Source organism: Leuresthes tenuis, unplaced genomic scaffold, assembly GCF_036924035.1.
Source record: "Leuresthes tenuis unplaced genomic scaffold, fLeuTen1.0.hap1 SCAF_16, whole genome shotgun sequence".
Classification (NCBI taxonomy): domain Eukaryota; kingdom Metazoa; phylum Chordata; class Actinopteri; order Atheriniformes; family Atherinopsidae; genus Leuresthes; species Leuresthes tenuis.
This window is the reverse complement of record NW_027325370.1, coordinates 30,907,528-30,926,287: the sequence shown is the minus strand read 5'-3', so window position 1 is coordinate 30,926,287 and position 18,760 is coordinate 30,907,528. Positions and strand designations below refer to the sequence as shown.

At 41.1% G+C, this 18,760-nt stretch overlaps 1 protein-coding gene across 2 annotated transcripts in view; it reads left to right on the top strand.

Moving 5' to 3' along the window:
* The first annotated feature begins 2,450 nt into the window (after positions 1 to 2,450).
* The window catches only part of foxp3b (forkhead box P3b), a 33,409-nt gene continuing 17,099 nt past the window's right edge, over positions 2,451 to 18,760 (top strand). For both annotated transcript variants that reach the window (XM_072367489.1, XM_072367488.1), the window contains exons 1-4: positions 2,451 to 2,546; positions 2,885 to 2,948; positions 12,624 to 12,717; positions 12,985 to 13,159. In XM_072367489.1, the coding sequence (XP_072223590.1) occupies positions 2,458 to 2,546; positions 2,885 to 2,948; positions 12,624 to 12,717; positions 12,985 to 13,159 (422 nt within the window). In that variant the 5' untranslated portion in view covers positions 2,451 to 2,457. The remainder of the gene's footprint in view (positions 2,547 to 2,884; positions 2,949 to 12,623; positions 12,718 to 12,984; positions 13,160 to 18,760) is intronic.

Below are 18,760 nucleotides of genomic sequence, written 5' to 3'. Positions count from 1 at the left end.
CATATTCTGATTCAGTCTCTCCAGCTGCCTGTTCATCTGATTGTTGGAGACACATGACCGGAGAGGGAGGCAGAGGAGGTCCTGGTGTGTCCTGATGTGTGTGTACGTGTTTGTGAGGAGTTTGGTGAGGTGGACTTTATGGAGGTGTGACAGGGAGGATGTGGGGACAGGTAGGGTGTGAGGTCTGTGCTGCTGGAGGTAGGGATGGACCATGCTGAGCTCTAAACTGAGCTGAACCTACTGAAATATATGTTCATGTTTAGGTTTTTAAGTGGCTTTATTGTTTTGGACCTGGCGTTGCAGGTAGAGTGCAATGAGTCTTGTTTTCAACAATTATTTTTGTGCTTTCATAGAAAATGTGTCTTCTGTTCTTTTTTCTCTTTTTTTGTACACTTTATGCAAACTATTCAATTTCATGCATGAATTACTTGGTTTAAGAGGGTTTTTTCTTGGTTCAAGAAAGTTCCTAAACCTAACCATATCTGGACTAAAAGAGGATTTTGTGACTTTGTGACAAAATCTACGAAGAAGCCTTTGCAAACACAAAAGATCAACCATTCAAGCTCCAGGCCAAATTGCTTTAAAGACCTTTGGAACCTTAAGAATAGATTTGGCTTTGAACAAACAGCAGAGGCTGAAGATCAGCATTCACAATGCTGAGGTAAAGGAAAACTGAGAGATTTGTAAAGATCTCATTAATGCAACTTGCTTCCTTGCTCAGGAGGAATTAACATTCCATGGTAACAACGAGGAGGACTTTTACAACAAAGTCACAGAGATTTTTGTCCAGAAAGATATGCGAATAGACTTTTAGACTATGTATTAGTGAGAGCATACATACAGAGCTTGCATACACTGGAGTATTTAGCAAGGAGTATGAATTGTGGTATTGTCAGGGCAAAATAAAAAGACATGGAGGATGAAAAGGAAACGCGCTCTTTCTCTGAGCCACTATGATACGATATACACTATATTGCCAAATGTATTCACTCATACATCCAAATAATCAAATTCAGGTGTCCCAGTCCCTTCCATGGCCACATGTGTATATATCCAAGCACCTCTGCATGCCAACTGCTTCTACAAACATCTGTGAAAGAATGGGTCGCTCTCAGGAGCTCAGTGAATTCCAGTGTGGTACCGTGATAGGATGCCACCTGTGACACAAGTCCAGTCCTGAAATTTACTCACAACTAAATATTCCACAGTCAGCTGTCAGCAGTATTATAACGAAGTGGAAGGGTTAGGGAATGACAGCAGCTCACCCACAGAGTGGTCGGCCAAGTAAATGACAGAGCGGGGTCAGCGGATACTGAGACACATAGTGAGCAGAGGTCGCCAACTTTCTGCTGAGTCAATCGCTACAGACCTCCAAACTTCATGTGGCCTTCAGATTAGCTCAAGAATAGTGCGTAGAGAGCTTCATGAATTGGGTTTCCATGGCAGAGCACCTGCATCCAAGCCATACATCACCAAGTGCAATGCAAAGCGTCGGATGCAGTGGTGTAAAGCACGCCGCCACTGGACTCTAGAGCAGTGGAGATGCTTTCTTTGGAGTGACCCATCACGCTTCTCCATCTGGCAATCTGATGGATGAGTCAGGGTTTGGTGGTTGCCAGGGGAACAGTACTTGTCTGACTGCATTGTGCCAAGTGGTGGACGGGGGATTATGGTGTGGGGTTGTTTCTCAGGGGCTTGGCTTGGCCCCTTAGTTCCAGCGAAAGGAACTCTGAATGCTTCAGCATACCAAGAGATTTTGGACCATTTCATGGTCCCAACTTTGTGGAAACAGTTTGGGGATGGCCCCTTCCTGTTCCAACATGACTGCGCACCAGTGCACAAAGCAAGGTCCATAAAGACATGGATGAGCCAGTTTGGTGTGGAAGAACCTGACTGACCTCAACCCGATAGAACACCTTTGGGATGAATTAGAGCAGAGACTGAGAGCCAGGCCTTCTTGTCCAACATCAGTGTCTGACCTCACAAATGCTACGCTTCTGGAAGAATGGTGAAAAACTCCCATAAACACTCCTAAAACTCCTAAACCTTGTGGAAAGCTTTCCCAGAAGAGTTGAAGCAGTTATAGCTGCAAGGGGGGGGGGGGGGGGGGGGGGCGACATCATTTTAAACCCTATGGATTAAGAATGGGATGAATTTGAGCGAATACTTTTGGCAATATAGTGTACATTATTGTATGTATAGTGTATGTGTGTGTGTGTGTGTGTGTATCTGCATATTTATTTTAAGCTCTTAGCTTCCGAATTGTGTTTGACGTGTTTTTAGAGAACGTTCTTATTACACTTGCTAACCCACAGAATTTACTTGGCATAATTTTGCTTTTGTTAGAAAAGTAATAATTTTTCTTGTTTGAGTGTAAAATACATTCTACTTTTGTTATCAGAGTGGCATGTGGAAAGTGTAAATGTTTTTGTAAGTGTGTTTTGATTTGATAAAGAGATGAGCTTGAACGTTCCTTCATCTCCGGCTGTTGGTATATATACTGGTGTATTTTTCACAGCCGCCTCTTCCTCTGAGGCTCCTGTCAGGTGTGTATCTTTACTACCTTCCTTGTTGTGTCAGCACTAGAACAGCAAAGTACAAGAAATATTTTACAGTTAAGCTGGTAAATTTTGTTGATATTTGGATATGAAAATGTTTTTCTTATAAGCAACTTTGATAAAACTATATTTGAAAATAAACTAGAAATGAATAAATTATATAACGTTAACTTCATAAAATAAAAGCTGCATCAATTATTTGATATTTTCTTGTAATTTCAATCAAATTTTCAGTCTCGTTCAAAGTGAGATTTGTCTGACACACTTGCTAAACTTGCCGAAAACCATATTTCCTGTGGAATAACTCCCCCTCTGAATTATTTCAGAATATCTCTCTCGAAGAATCTCAGAAAAGGAAGACTGAGGCAAACAGGAGGTTCTGCTGCTACGGTTCTGCTTCTACGGTAAGAAAAAATCTTGTTGTCTGACTCCAAAACTTCAGATCATCTAACTGAGCTCAATACAGGGTTATTTGCTTCCAACAGTTGAGAAAAAAATGTGTGTAGAATCATGACTGCATCACAGTCAGTGCGCTGACAGTCAGGACATGTGCAAATAGTTAAAATTATCAGCGTTTCAACAGAACACAAAAGTAGTATCACAAACACACATAAAGAGAAATAAAATGAGAAAATAATAAATGTTCTAAATAGTTTGGTAAAAGGTTCTCAGCTTAATCTCAGATGTGTGACTGAAATATTGTACTTTTACCATTTTTAATAAATTGTAGCTACAGAGATTGAAATAATGTTGTACAGATCCAAAAGAAAAAGAGCTGTTTTTAAATAAACTGACTGAATAATCTGTTATAGAGCAGACCCAAACGCTCAGTACAGTGAAATTAAAGTTCCATGCATTACTTTTGATGTTTGCATATATATTTATAGGGTCTGCTTTAATACATTTCTTGTCTACTGTTAAATACAGATTTCTCAGCGTAGAACAGCTGTTGTAATGTTAGGAGAAGAAATCCTGCTTATCTTTCACAATCTCTAGTTTTCTCAGTACTTACTTGGTCAGATAAACATCAATTTTAAGATTCCAACAAAGAGCTAATTATTGTGCATCAAAGGTAAAATGTCAGATTATGCAGACTTTCCATACAACCACAAACACACGCACACACACACACAAAGCTTCCATTTTAACGATGACACATATCAGCATTTAGAAACATACCTTTTTCAGCCTAAAGCAAAGATTTGCTGCTGTGCCGTGGACTCCAGTCAAATGTGATGAGGACACTTTATTTTATGTGTGTGTCGTGTGGAACTGGGGAGCGTGAACAAACTACTGGAAAGATGGATGGATGGAAATTCCTTGTGTTTATAGAATAGAATAGAATAGAAAAATACTTGTACTTATATCGGCGATTCTTTTCTTTTTAAGCTGTGCAGTGTCACAGAGTAAATAAAATTCACTCAGTAGGTGCTCATGGTTGTAATACCTATATTCCTCTATGTTCAGCTCATTTGTATTGGATGTAAGTATATTTTGTATGAAACAGAAAGACGTATTTGGAGTTAAATTTGTGATGTGACAAAAGCAGATGTGATGTGACAATATTGGCCTTTTACAAAAAAAAATACCCTATGAACAGAAAAAATTAAAGCAAGAGTCTCCTACTCAAAATGTGTCATTATGATTTGGAAGAGGAATTTTAAATATGAAAGTTGTAAACCCACAACTTTTTAGTAGTACCAGTATGTGGTACTGCAACTTTCCAAGCAGTAATGTGGGTGACTGCAACATCACATCAGGAAACACTTCCTCAAACCCATTCATTGTAGGCAGACACAAATTTGAACCAAATATTAACCTCTTTTAGGATGTAAAGTTATGACTAAAGCTCTGCTCCCGAAGACCAAAGAGACACAAACTGACAGGTTTCCTCTGGTTGAGATAAAGCTGAGAAGGAAAACCAGAATTAGAAATGACATAGAAAACATTTGGGGTGCTTTCACTTTCTATTGAATTCCTGATTCTGTGGCTGATTTTGAATGGGACATGTATCTACTGTTTGGTTAATTGTATAGATGCATGCGACATATGGTGTGAACTGAAAGAAAGAGCCTGCCATTTACTGATTCACCTCACTGAGCAGGATGAATGACTGTGGCATGTTTTAAAATGACAAACGGCAAGCCAAGACATGAGACTAGATGTCGGAGGGGATGGTTACATGCTGTATGTGAAAGTACATATTTGGGTGCTCAGTGGTTGAGTGGTTAGAGCACATCGCCTGTTTGAATCCCGACCATGTCGATCTTTCCTGTATGTCAGTCCCCAGACTCTCTCTCTCTCTGCTGTCCTGTCTGTGAAAGGCAAAAATGCTCATTCAAAATGACCGTCCCATATAATTAACATTTATAAATGTATCATATAGATATGAAATAATAAAACAAAGACATCTCCATTTACAGGCTTTGCTGCCTCTCTGAACAGTTCCTTAAATAAACAACATTTCTCGCGTCAGAAGTGAATTTCTTATCTCTCAGGCTTGCTTCATTCCCGTAATGTATCATCCAGTCTTTTCTCTTTGTTGTGTCAGAAAATGCAACAAAAGGTTTTCAGTCAGCCACGGAGGCAGCCAGGTTACCGTGAAGCTGAACATCAGGGGTGCAGTTTCTGAAACAGTCGAAACAATGTGAATGAGCAGTGATGACACAAAGATGTCAGTATTTGAACAGAAATTCTGATAACAGGTAGAGTGGCATCAAACTGCTGACTGTACACTGTCAGTAGTCTTTGATTATCTGTTTCAAAAAGCATAAAAAAAACACTTCAAAGACCATGTAGAAAATGAGCTGGATGTTCTTCAACTAAAAAGTCCTCTTCAAAACAAACTATGCAGAATTATTTTTTGGATTCTTGTTAGGTTTTGAGAAGGAACTGTCTTTGAGGCTTGCTAATATTTAAGATTTGAAAGATTGATTGGTATGTTGGCAGTCGTGCATTCACCAAAAAACACACTTCATTTGTTCATCCTTGATGTGGCTGCACAGCTTTTCGGCACCACAGGACTAAAGTCCCCGCAATAAGCAAAACAGGGACATTTTGCCTTTATGTGAACAACAGCTGGTGTACCAATTTAAAAGTGGTGGCCAGCCACTGTTCCTGGAATCTGTGACTGTTAAATGCAGGCCCATATTTCATCACATACTGTTATACTGCTAACTGCTGTGTACGTACAACCTGAAGCAAATGCTACCTTGAATCTTGGACACTTGCTTTTTTACTATAAAAATTCAATAAAATATGTATCCTGAGGCCATCAACATCCATCAGTACATAAAATGCACAACCAGGTGAGCAAATACACAAGGTCTACACTGAAATCAAGAATGGCTACAGGGCTAACACTTCTTGCTCTAAAATGCACCAGACCACGATTGGCAGCAAGTTGCAGGGACTCTGATCATATCATATGGGAGTGATACTTTTCAGTAAAACTTCTTGAGAGATTTTTTCTGAGCTAGTTTGAAGTTGTGCTAATTGAGAGGATTCTCTTTTCATTTTTAACACTTTTCAATATCTGTCATGATGAGTTACCATGCCATCCGAAGACTCATTCTCAGACAGAAGCAGCTACCTCTCAACTAAAGCCTGAGAAAAGACTCGAAATCCTCCATGATTTGAAGAGAAAAAGCTTTGGACGTTGGGCATGAGCAAGGCCTGGAGTGGTCACAAGGACATAGAAATAATACTGAGAATGCATTATTGTGTCTTTTGCTGAGACATGGCTTTAGGACAATATATCTTGAACTCCAAAGCCCCTCTACCTGGCTTCAAGGTAATATGAGTTGACAAAGACATAAGGAGCAGTGGCAAAAACAAAACTGGAAGTGTTGAAGGAGAGAATCTGTAACTGGGACAAAGAACAACTGCTAGCTGCGAGTTTACGTCCATATTTTCTACCAAAAACATTGACTTGTGTTAATCTGGTAGCTTTGTATATATTGAGGAAGCTATGGTCATTTATTGTCTGCATATCTTTAACAAGTCTGTGGTGGAGAGTACATTCTGCTTAGCAGCATCTGTTGGGGCAGCAGCATCAGAGCCAGAAACTCAAATAAACTGATAAAGAAGGCTGGCTCTGTGCTGGGGACTGCTCTTGGGCCCTTGGAGCTGATTGTTAAAAGACGAATACTGCACAAGTTGATGAACATAAAGGAAAACGCTGACCATCCTCTTCATGACACTGATTTAAAACAACAGTGTAATCAGTGCAAGTCTTCTTCAGATATAAGATGGAGACATACACTATATTGATGAAAGTATTCACTCATCTGCCATTACACACATAGGAACTTAAGTGACATCCCATTCTTAATCCATAGGGTTTAATATGACGTCGGCCCACCCTTTGCAGCTATAACTGCTTCAACTCTTCTGGGAAAGCTTTCCACAAGGTTTAGGAGTGTGTTTATGGGAGTTTTTCACCATTCTTCCAGAAGCACATTTATGAGGTCAGACACTGATGTTGGACAAGAAGGCCTGGCTCTCAGTCTCTGCTCTAATTCATCCCAAAGGTGTTCTATCGGGTTGAGGTCAGGACTCTGTGCAGGCCAGTCAGGTTCTTCCACACCAAACTGGCTCATCCATGTCTTTATGGACCTTGCTTTGTGCACCGGTGCGCAGTCATGTTGGAACAGGAAGGGTCTATCTCCAAACTGTTTCCACAAAGTTGGGAGCATGAAATGGTCCAAAATCTCTTGGTGTGCTGAAGCATTCAGAGTTCCTTTCAGTGGAACTAAGGGGCCAAGCCCAGCTACTGAGAAACAACTCCACACCATAATCCCCCCTCCACCAAACTTTACACTCTGCACAATGAAGTCAGACAATTACCGTTCCCCTGGCAACCGCCAAACCCAGACTCCTCCATCAGATTGCCAGATGGAGAAGCGTGATTCATCACTCCAGAGAATGCGTCTCCACTGCTCTAGAGTGCAGTGGCGGCGTTACACCACTGCATCCAACGCTTTGCATTGCATCTGGTGATGTATGGCTTGGATGCAGTTACCATGGAAACCCATTCCATGAAGCTCTCTACGCACGGTTCTTGAGCTAATCTGAAGGCCACATGAAGTTTGGAGGTCTGTAGCGATTGACTCTGCAGAAAGTTGGTGACCTCTGTCCCCCATGCACCTCAGCCTCTGCTGACCCCGCTCTGTCATTTTACGTGGCCTACCACTTCGTGGCTGAGCTGCTGTCGGTTCCAATCGCTTTCACTTTGTTTTAATACCACTGACAGCTGACTGTGGAATATTTAGTTGTGAGTAAATTTCAGGATTGGACTTGTTGCACAGGTGGCATCCTATCACGGTACCACACTGGAATTCACTGAGCTCCTGAGAGCGAGCCATTCTTTCACAGATGTTTGTAGAAGCAGTCTGCATGCCTATGTGCTTGGATTTATACACATGTGGCCATGGAAGGGACTGGGACACCTGAATTTGATTATTTGGATGTATGAGTGAATACTTTTGGCAATATAGTGTATATCGTATCATAGTGGCTCAGAAAAAGAGCGCGTTTCCTTTTCATCCTCCATTTCTTTTTATTTTGCCCTGACAATACCACAATTCATACTCCTTGCTAAATACTCCAGTGTATGCAAGCTCTGTATGTATGCTCTCACTAATAAATAAAGTCTATTCCATATCTTTCTGGACAAAATTCTCGGTGACTTTGGTGTAAAAGTCCTCCTCATTGTTACCATGGAATGTTAATTCCTCCTGAGCAAGGAAGCAAGTTGCATTAATGAGATCTTTACAAATCTCTCAGTTTTCCTTTACCTCAGCATTGTGAATGCTGATCTTCAGCCTCTGCTGTTTGTTCAAAGCCAAATCTATTCTTAAGGTTCCAAAGGTCTTTAAAGCAATTTGGCCTGGAGCTTGAATGGTTGATCTTTTGTGTTTGCAAAGGCTTCTTCGTAGATTTTGTCACAAAGTCACAAAATCCTCTTTTAGTCCAGATATGGTTAGGTTTAGGAACTTTCTTGAACCAAGAAAAAACCCTCTTAAACCAAGTAATTCATGCATGAAATTGAATAGTTTGCATAAAGTGTACAAAAAAAGAGAAAAAAGAACAGAAGACACATTTTCTATGAAAGCACAAAAATAATTGTTGAAAACAAGACTCATTGCACTCTACCTGCAACGCCAGGTCCAAAACAATAAAGCCACTTAAAAACCTAAACATGAACATATATTTCAGTAGGTTCAGCTCAGTTCAGCGCTCAGCATGGTCCATCCCTACCTCCAGCAGCACAGACCTCACACCCTACCTGTCCCCACATCCTCCCTGTCACACCTCCATAAAGTCCACCTCACCAAACTCCTCACAAACACGTACACACACATCAGGACACACCAGGACCTCTTCTGCCTCCCTGTCCGGTCATGTGTCTCCAACAGTCAGATGAAGAGGCAGCTGGAGAGACTGAATCAGAATATGGCTGCAGGTCCAGATGGTGTCAGCTCCTGAAGACCTCTGTGAAATGGCTACATGGGATTCTACAGCATCTCTTCAACCTTAGCCTGAGTCAAACAAATGTGCCAGTGCTGTGCAAGACATCCTGTCTTCTTCTAATACATAAAATATCTCATGCATCTGCTCGAAGTGACTACAACAATCAATATAAGCTGTCGTTGTGTATAGTTCTTGCCGCTTGCAGGAATGACCTGTATCACTCTGTGTTGCAGCTGAGCTGAAGAAACCTCTTCCTAAACACACTTTTATCACTGTGTTATGCAGAGGCTGGTCAGTGCTGCTCATTAACTTATGCAGCATTCTTTTTCTTACAATCAGAGCTGTACCCAGCACAGAGCCAGCTTTCTTTATCAGTTTGTTTGAGTCTATGCCTCTGATGCTGCGTCCTAACAGATGACTGAAAGCAGACTGCACACTCCACCACAGACTTCTACATGATATGCGACACCTTAGCTTCCTTCAGAAGTACAGCCTGTTTTGTCCCTTCTTGTAGACAGTCTGCTGTACAGGTAAACTCACAGGTATCTGTATTCCTCAACCATCTCCACCTGCAATGACTTCCACAACAAAAAGTTCCATCCATCCATATTTCTGGAGATGACAGGACCCTGTGTTGTACTGGAAGTGTGAGTTGTACAGAAAGAAGAGAAACAGTGAGAGTACAGTCCCCTGTGGTGCTCCTGTGCTGCTGACCACCTTGTCAGACACACTACTCCTTTTTAGAAGCTTTTTCTTCGGCTTTTCTCTGTATCCCTCCCTGAAGGCTTTATTTTTCATGTTCAACAGCCTTTTTAGGTCACTGATCATCCAAGGTTTACTAGCTGTGGGAATAATACTCTCTTCACAGAAGTTAACATAATCTGTCACACAGTCAGTCATGGTATTGATATCATCTCCGTGTGGCTCACAGAATGGATTCTTGTCTGTGGCCTCAAAGCATCCCTCAGATTGTCCTCAGCTTCATGAAACCACTTTTCCAAAGTGTATACGCTTACAGGTTACAGGTCAATGGATGTTTAGTTGGAGGTGAAGAGAACCTGTGCTCATCCAGCCAGTTCCTCTCAGATCATTTGTATTTGTATCTTCCTGTGCCTGTATCTCATTTTCTATTTCTCTTTGGTTTCTGTTTATTTTACTGATATAATCTTTATATTTTATTACATCTCAATAAACTGTTATTGGCTGTCCATTTTACTGACTGACTTCCGCTGTTTATAAATTTGCTAAATGAATAAATTTGACTTTTTTAGATGTATTTTTTGTTAAAACTAAGAATAGTTTAGGACACATTGAGGTTTGTATTTTACTCTATATGTGGATATGTGGACTGGGAGGGGGGTGGAATAGTTGCACTTGCTTCTAATCATAACTGAAGTTTGGTGTTTGAGTGTAGATACTAGTTGAATCTGTTCACAGAAGAAAACAGATGGTGATGCACAGAGAGCAGCGCTCCTTTGTTTTTTGTACTTGGCTGAGCAACATGTACACCGTCTGCCAGGGAAGTGGTGTCACCACACGCCTCAGGAAGTCAGGTGCACAATACGTAACATCACACAATGCAGGAACAAACTTTACCACTTCCTAAATACAAATATGAAATATCATACTGGTTTGGAGTAGTGGAAGAAGTTTGTTGCACAGTCTCTTTAAAAGTGTAATTCTATTGAGTTATACGTATATTAACATCTATTAAATTTATCATGAAACAGATGCCACAAAACAAAACATTTAGTTTCTCTGTTGCTTTTGCAGGAAGTTACACTTCAGTGACTTTTTTTCTCATTTTGGTTCTGTACGTTACCACAGCGAATTTTAAATCAAACAACTCAGATGCAGTTGAAGTGCAGACTTTCAGCTTTACTTCAGTCGGTTGAACAAAAAGCTGCATAAAAATGTGAGGACTGAAGAACTGAAAATGAAATGTTCATTTCTAATACTTGGTTGGAAACCCTTTGCTGGCAGTGACAGCCTGAAGTCTTGAACTCATGGACATCACCAGATGCTGGGTTTCCTCCTTTTTAAGGCTCTGCCAGAACTTCACTGCAGCGGCTTTCAGTTGCTGTTTGTTTGGGGGGGTGCTTTAATAAACTCCTGGGTTGCTTTGACTGTATGTTCTGGGTCGCTGTCCATCTGTATTATGAAACGCCGCCCAGTCAATTTGACTGCATTTAGCTGGATTTGAGCAGACAGTATGTCTCTGAGAAACGCAGAATTCATTGGGCTGCTTCTGTCATGTGTCACATCATCAATAAACACCAGTGTCCCGGTGCCACTGGCAGCCATCACGATGCTCCGCTGGGTTTTACAGATGATGTGGTATGCTTTGGATCATGAGCTGTTGGCAGGTTGTCATGTTGGCATCACACCAACAGTGCTGTTGTCACTCAACTGATTCCACTATGCTGGCTTGATGTTTGTAAGAGTACATTAATACAGGACTGAGTCTCTTCTGTTCGGCGAATTATGAGCAGAATGTACAGAATGTCTGTTTGTCTGGCAGCGAGGTCAGCTGACATAGCAGAGAAAAGAAAATACATCTTACACCAAAACCCTAAGTAAGTAAACTGTCTCAAGTGGTATCAAAGGCAGTGTGAGAAATTTTGATAAAGATGTTTCATAATGGTTTGATCAAGAGAGATAACAGAGAAAACAGAGCTGGACAGATGTGAGGAAATATGGACAACTTTTACTTCAAGAGCTGTAAAAGCATAAAGACGGCAGTGTTAGAGCTGCTCTGAATAATATGCTGGTAGTTCTGGGTCTGAAGGCAAGCTTTTGTCTCTTTGAAGATGACACTGTTCAGATTCTGTGAGCGGTGGAAGAGACTTCAGCAGACAGGAGCTCGTGAATGATGGTAAAACCACTGAAGCAACAGTGTCCCCCTCAACATCTGCTTTTGCTTTTTTTTTCTGTTTATTGTTCCCAGAGTATTGACATTGAATATCTGCCAGGGCTCTTGCAGGTCGTGTGGTAGAGGATATCCCAGTAACATAAACTCTAGAGCAATCATATTTCTATTAGATCATTGATAAAGTCTACAATTTGCTCGACTACATGGGTTTTAATGTTCATTTGTAACCATGATAATCAGTAAAGTACTCTATATGGCATACTGTTTCTGTTATCAGCTTGCAGAGTTTTCAATATTAAATCATATTACAGACTCTGTAATGATGTAGAGCCAATACACTCAATGCTAGATGGGTTCTGACACCATAACCAAAGTGCACAAGGAATTGAAGAGAGGGGTTCATATTTGGTAAAAAAATGTGAAAATACAAATAAAAAATCTTATGTGAGGAAAGTTTTTAGAATGGTTTGACACACAGTAAGATATTGATAACTATATACTGACTGGTGTTGAATCGTGTGAAAATGAGAATTCTCATATTTTTATGACCTGAATATTAGACTCATAAGACCTTGAATAAGGGCAACTGGACTTCTTGGATTTTGAAGACCGTCCAAATTGTGCCAACAGTCTGTGTGAATGTGCATGTGTGCTGCTTCACATACCTTTTTCCACCCAGTACACAGTATGTACGAGCTGACAGTGTATTTCTCTTCCAGTGTTCAAACAGTATGGAAGACACAACAAGGCAAAAGCAGAAGAGACCGTCTGTGCTGCGTCAAGTTTTCCAAACTGCTTCCAGACAACATCACAGTATGCAGATACTTCACTCTCTTCAGCCCTACATCAACAACATTAATACTTTTTCTCTCTGATAAGATAATAATCTGCTGATAAGTATAGATAAGCTCAATTCTATATTTTGACAGGGTTGCTTACCTGAATATCAAGGGTACTTGATATAATTTCAGTTCTAAGGATTTTAAGACTATTCTTGCTGTAGAGCAACAGTAGTATGCAGTCTTTTGTTTCACAATGTCCCGTCAGATCCTAACCTGAATCAACGTTTTCTTCCCCCAGTGCATCCAGAGAGTAGCAGAGCAATCCCTGTTTGCAAGGAAGAGGTGGATACAGGCCATCATTCCCAGTCAACTTCTCCCCACATCGGCTTACCCCCAGGACCAGATGTTGACCTCCTTCCGCTGAAAGGAGATGATTCAAAGCACACTTCATTTGAGACCAGCCTTCATGAAGGGTAACTGTCTTACATTAACACTGAATGACAAATAAATTGAATTACTAATAAATCATGAAATAGCAAAATCATTTGCTGTCTACTTAATGGATTGGCTAAAAATATGCTGCAATCAAGACCTGAATTTTTTCCACTTATGTTTTTTTAAGTTTAAGTTAATGGGATTAAAGGTATATATATGACTGGGTTAAAATAATGCAGATTCCGTAGTGGAACATTAGACTTGTAGGACTGACTCCATCTAGTCAGCTCCCCTTGGTTGGGTTTTGTCACTAATTTAATGATTTCTATGGGTAGACTAAAGATGCAGCACAGATGCCTGTGTGGAAACCACAGGATCATGGTGTCACCACATTTCCTTAGCACTGGTGCAGCAGAGGTAACAGACAGCAGGTGCGCTGTACAGGAGGGTGGTTTCACCTTTTCTCTTGGTGTCATAAGGTCACAATCACAGCTGGTTTACCCCTGGAACTTGCAATTTATTCAAGATTTAAGATCAGATTCATTTGTCATGCATACACACAAAATTTGTCCTCCGCTTTTAACCCATCCAGGTCGGCACCTGTTGACACACACATGCACATGCACAGGGCCACACACTCATGGAGACAGATGCCATACACTGGAGCAGTGGGCTCGGCTCCCGGGGAGTATCTGGTACGGTGCTATGCTCACGGTCCTCAGCCGTGACAATCTTTTGAGCGGTGAGCGTGGGGATCCAACTGCCAACCTTCAGGTTACTGGACGACCCACTCTCACCACGGCCCCCCATTGGCCCCCTCAAGTTGCTATACATCAGATCAAGTAGATATTGGTTAGAATGTTTGCTCCAACAATCTGGTGTCATGTCTCCTGATTGATGAGCATTAACCCGTTTACCTGTTCAGGTTCAGATGGTTCACTGAAAAAAAAAAAACAACTAGACAAATAAAGTACTCCATGAGTGTCATCAGACTTCATACCAACACCAATGGAACATTGTTTCTTTGCATTTTTTCCAATAACAGCAGAAGTAAAAAAATTTGTTTAAATGTCACTTTTTTTTCTTTCAAAAGTGTCAAAATGTAACAATAGTAAGCATATAATATTTTGTTTCCCTTATTGAAGCCAGATAGAAATAAGGAAAACCTATTGGACTTACCTGGCAGCAGCTGGCACCACCCCTGATATCCGTACACACCTCTTATTCCAGAAAATATAGGCATGTGAATGGTAACCTGCTAGTTCTTCACTGCACTGTCAACATTTGGTAACGTTACCTTCCTGTGCACTCAGGGACATGGCTGGTGAAAAAATTGTAAGCTATAATGACATCCCAGCTGCACAGGTTATGGTGAGCCTATGAAAACAAAACAAAACATCAATCCATCCATCCATTTTTTTATACCAACTTAATCTAATTCAGGTTTGTGGGGGAGCTGGAGTCTATCGTAGCTACCACTGGGCAAAAGGCATGGTACACCCGTATAAACTGCCAGTCCATCACCGGACCAGAGAGAGAAAAATGATACTAACATCCATGCACATTCACAGTCACTCTTATGGTCACTTTAGAATCAGGAATTAACACAACATAGATGTTTCTGGATGGTGGGAGGAAGCCGTAGTACTCATAGAGAACCCAAGCATGATCAGGTAGAACATGCAAACTTCACAGAGAGAAAGAACCTAGTTGGGATTAGAACCAGGAACCTCCTGCTGTGAGGCAACAGTGCTAACCACCACACCACCATGCAGCCTGAAACAAATTAACATGAATAAAACAAAAAAATAACAAAGTACAAAAACATGACTCCTTGATGTTAAAAATTCCTGGGTTGTCTTTTTCATCCAGCCAAGGAGCGTGTTTTGGTCTTAGGATCCAAAGTGTGAATGGTTGTGAAACCTTTGAAAAAGAGGAGGTAGTCTCAGGTATCACCTTATATACACAATACAACATTGTCTCTCTTCCTCAGGCAATTTCACAACAATTCACACTTTGGATCCTTGACCAAAACATGTTTGTTCAGACAGGTAAGCAGATATAGGTGAGAATGACTTAAACCACCAACACATTGGTCCGGTTCAGCGACACATACAATCGCAACAATCTGCCATGTGTAAATTGCCCCCTCTACTACTTAAAATCTGATACTTTCTACCAACTAGTTTAGAACTGAAGAAGCCTTTTAGATAAGAGGTGAAATGTCCTCGAGAACCAATAAGAAGTCCAGTTGCTGTTCTTCAAGCTCTTTGAGACAGAATGTCCCTAATTTTGGCAATATTACAAAGGTGAAAGAAGGCAGTCCTGTTTTATATGTGAGTCAAAGGACAGATCCTGGTCAAAACTCCAAGGATCCTCACTTTACAACTAGAAGTCAAGGAAATACCATCTAGAGTAACTATATAACTAGACAGTTAGTGTTAAGGGCGATAGCTTCTCCCTGAAGCGCTCAGGTCCAAAGATAACAACTTGAATTTTGTTTGTAGTCTGACCAACCTATTGGTTTCATCTGGTTTCATAGATAAGTACAGCTGAGTATCATCAGCATAGCAATGGAAATTTATGCCATGCTGTCTAATAATGTTACCTAATGGAAGCATGTATAAAGTAAAAAGAATCGGTCCAAGCACAGAACCCTGAGGAACTCCATGACTTACTCCAATGTGTTAGAAAGATTCTTTATTTACAAGAACAAACTGGAATCTATCAGACAAATATGACTTAAACCAGCCTAATGCAGTTCCTTTAATCCCAATAACACGTTCAAGTCTCTGTAACAGAATGCTGTGATTGATCGTATCAAATGCAGCACTGAGATCCAACAGGACAAGCACAGAAACAAGTCTGCTATCAGAGGCTAAGAGGAGATCATTGGTAACTTACACCAGTGCTGTTTCTGTGCTATGATGCACTCTGAATCCTGACTGAAACTCTTCAAACAGATTATTTCTATGTAAATGATCACAAAGTTCAGCTGGAACTATTTTTTCAAGAACTTCAGACAAAAAAGGGAGATTGGATATAGGTCGATAATTAGCCAACACTTCTGAATCAAGAGTAGGTTTTTTAAGTAAAGGTTTAACATGGAAAAGTTGGTTAAGGGGAAAACCTCCTAGAATAGTCTGATTCGGATTGGGTCTAAAGTACAAGAATATGGTTTAAATGAAACTACTGTATAATTGTTGTTAGCTCAGACAGCTCGATTGGACATAAACAGTCTACATACAAACAGGTTTTAAAGATACTTCTAGAAGCAGCTGTGCCAGGAAAATATCAGGAACTCACAATGTCATGCCCACTGACACAAACACAGAGACTGGGGGGAATCCCCCCTCAGCAGAAGCCTCTAGGCGTCCCACCAGGCCTCCTAGGCGTTGAAAAATCATAGACCGGGGAGGAATCCGTAATTATCAAAGGGTTTTTCTCTGGGCTGCAGCCTTTCCTGTGCACCAGTTAGTGTTAGCCACAGCACCCAGCAGGTGCCATACCCCTACTGCCCAATTCCCTGACATCCAATCAGATTTTGTCCCTACTCTTTCCATGTTTGTCACCTCCATGTTGCAGTTTGTGAAAGTGTAGCATTGATTTCTGAGGAAGTGTACAAACAACACTCCAAACATACACCGGATATGTGACGCTGCCACGATAAACACAAGTATCTATAACAGAAAGAAGTTATATTCCTGGTCTTAATTTTGGCAGTTGTTTGTTACTGACGCTTTCTTTTATTCCCTGTGTATTTAAGGCAGTTACCGTGCCGCAACAAAGACACTGGTGGTGAGGATACCCTACACACCTGCAGTTGTGCACACACAGCGCACACACACCTTGTTTCCGGTGTAAAGCTGGTCCCAATCCAATTGAAATCATGCAAAACTGAGCTGCTCAAACCCAGACTCAAACACGCGGATGATGTTGTGGTGTATTGGGGATGGTCGCTTCAAACAGCCTGTGTGTAGATGATGCAGGAAGAACTCTGCTGACACAGACTTGGTCGAACATACAAATTTTTATTGTCAACCAGATCCGTATAGAGGATCCCTCAAGCCTGAATCAGTGACCTTAAAGATGTTGAATGTTCCCATCAACAGGCACAAAACCGGATATGGTGTGTGCGTATCTATTGAGCCTCTTCTGGACACACTAACTGGGGAGTGTGTTATTCTGAAAATATCCTAATCTAACCCGAAACTCCCCTACACAGCTGGTAGTTATCGGACTACATATTTCTTATCATTTCCCAAAACTTATTTGCACAGTTGGTATCAGACACTTCAATGTGTTAAGGGTTTAACTCACTCCTGAATGTATGAGTTCAACTAGACTCAGATGGGTTTAGGTGCTCTGCATATGCTCCAAAGTTCCATCTTTCAGTAAAAACAGTAAAGTGTTTATTAATCCAGCTGAATTCCCCATAAAGCTGCTCTCATTCCCATATTTTTCTGTTTCCTTTGTCAGAAACTAGGACTAAAAATCAGCTCATTAAGACTACGTATCAACTGGTGGTCACTAAAGCATTTCCAGACTGTCGCTCTGCTCTAATAAAATCCTCATTTTATAACCACAGCCTCATCTGACAGAATCACCGTTAAAGTAGCTTAAAGACAGAGTCTGGTGGTGCTGGTGTGCCAACAGATTTCCCTTCCTAATCTAGCATAAGCATTCAAATGAACTGTCGAAAAATTACTGCAGTTCCACAATAATAATTTAATTTCAGTTTCCAGTTTCACAGAAAGAGTAACAATTTTACAGCTATATTAGACTTTATGCTATCAAATACTATACAATACAAGGGATAAATTCACAACAAGGGAATCATGCCCGTGTTGTGTCTAAGTGTCTAATGTGAGTGTGGGTTGAGAAGAGAGAATGAAACAGAACTTTTCAAAAGCACCACAAAATTCAACACAATCTGTGATCTTAGATAAAACATTAGGGTTTTTATCTATCTCTTCATTGCGCCTTCTTACAGTACTGCGGTGCCCATCATCTAGCACCGATGCTATGCTAATCCCGAACACAGCTAGCTTTATGCAATTTTCCATTTGAACTTTGGATCCATCGTGCTTCTTGATCCAGTCGGAGAGGCGCTTTAAGTCAGTTAGTCTAGTCTTTCTCCAAGTCGAATCACATCTGTAACTTCTAAAGAGGATACAGGGGAAACAGAAAAGTGCACTGCACCGCCACTGCATGATCTCCCACAGAGGACTTTAGAGGCAGCAGGACGTATCGAACATTTTCACACAGTGCACAGTGTCGCAGCATCAAACATATTCAGTCAATAATTTTGCAGGTTGGAATGTTCTCTCCGGGTCGGGAATGAGATCCTTCCCCAAGTGGAGGAGTTCAAGTATCTTGGGGTCTTCTTCACGAGTGAGGGACGAATTTAGCGTGAGATTGACGGGCAGATCGGTGCGGCGTCTGCAGTGTTGCGGGCTCTGCACCGACCCGTTGTTGTGACGTTGTCGTTCGCCTTCTGGCTCAGCTCTCTATTTACTGGTCAATCTACGTTCCCATCCTCACCTATGGTCACGAGCTGTGGGTAGTGACCGAAAGAACGAGATCGCGAATACAAGCGGCCGAAATGGGTTTCCTCCGCATTGTGTCTGGGCTCTCCC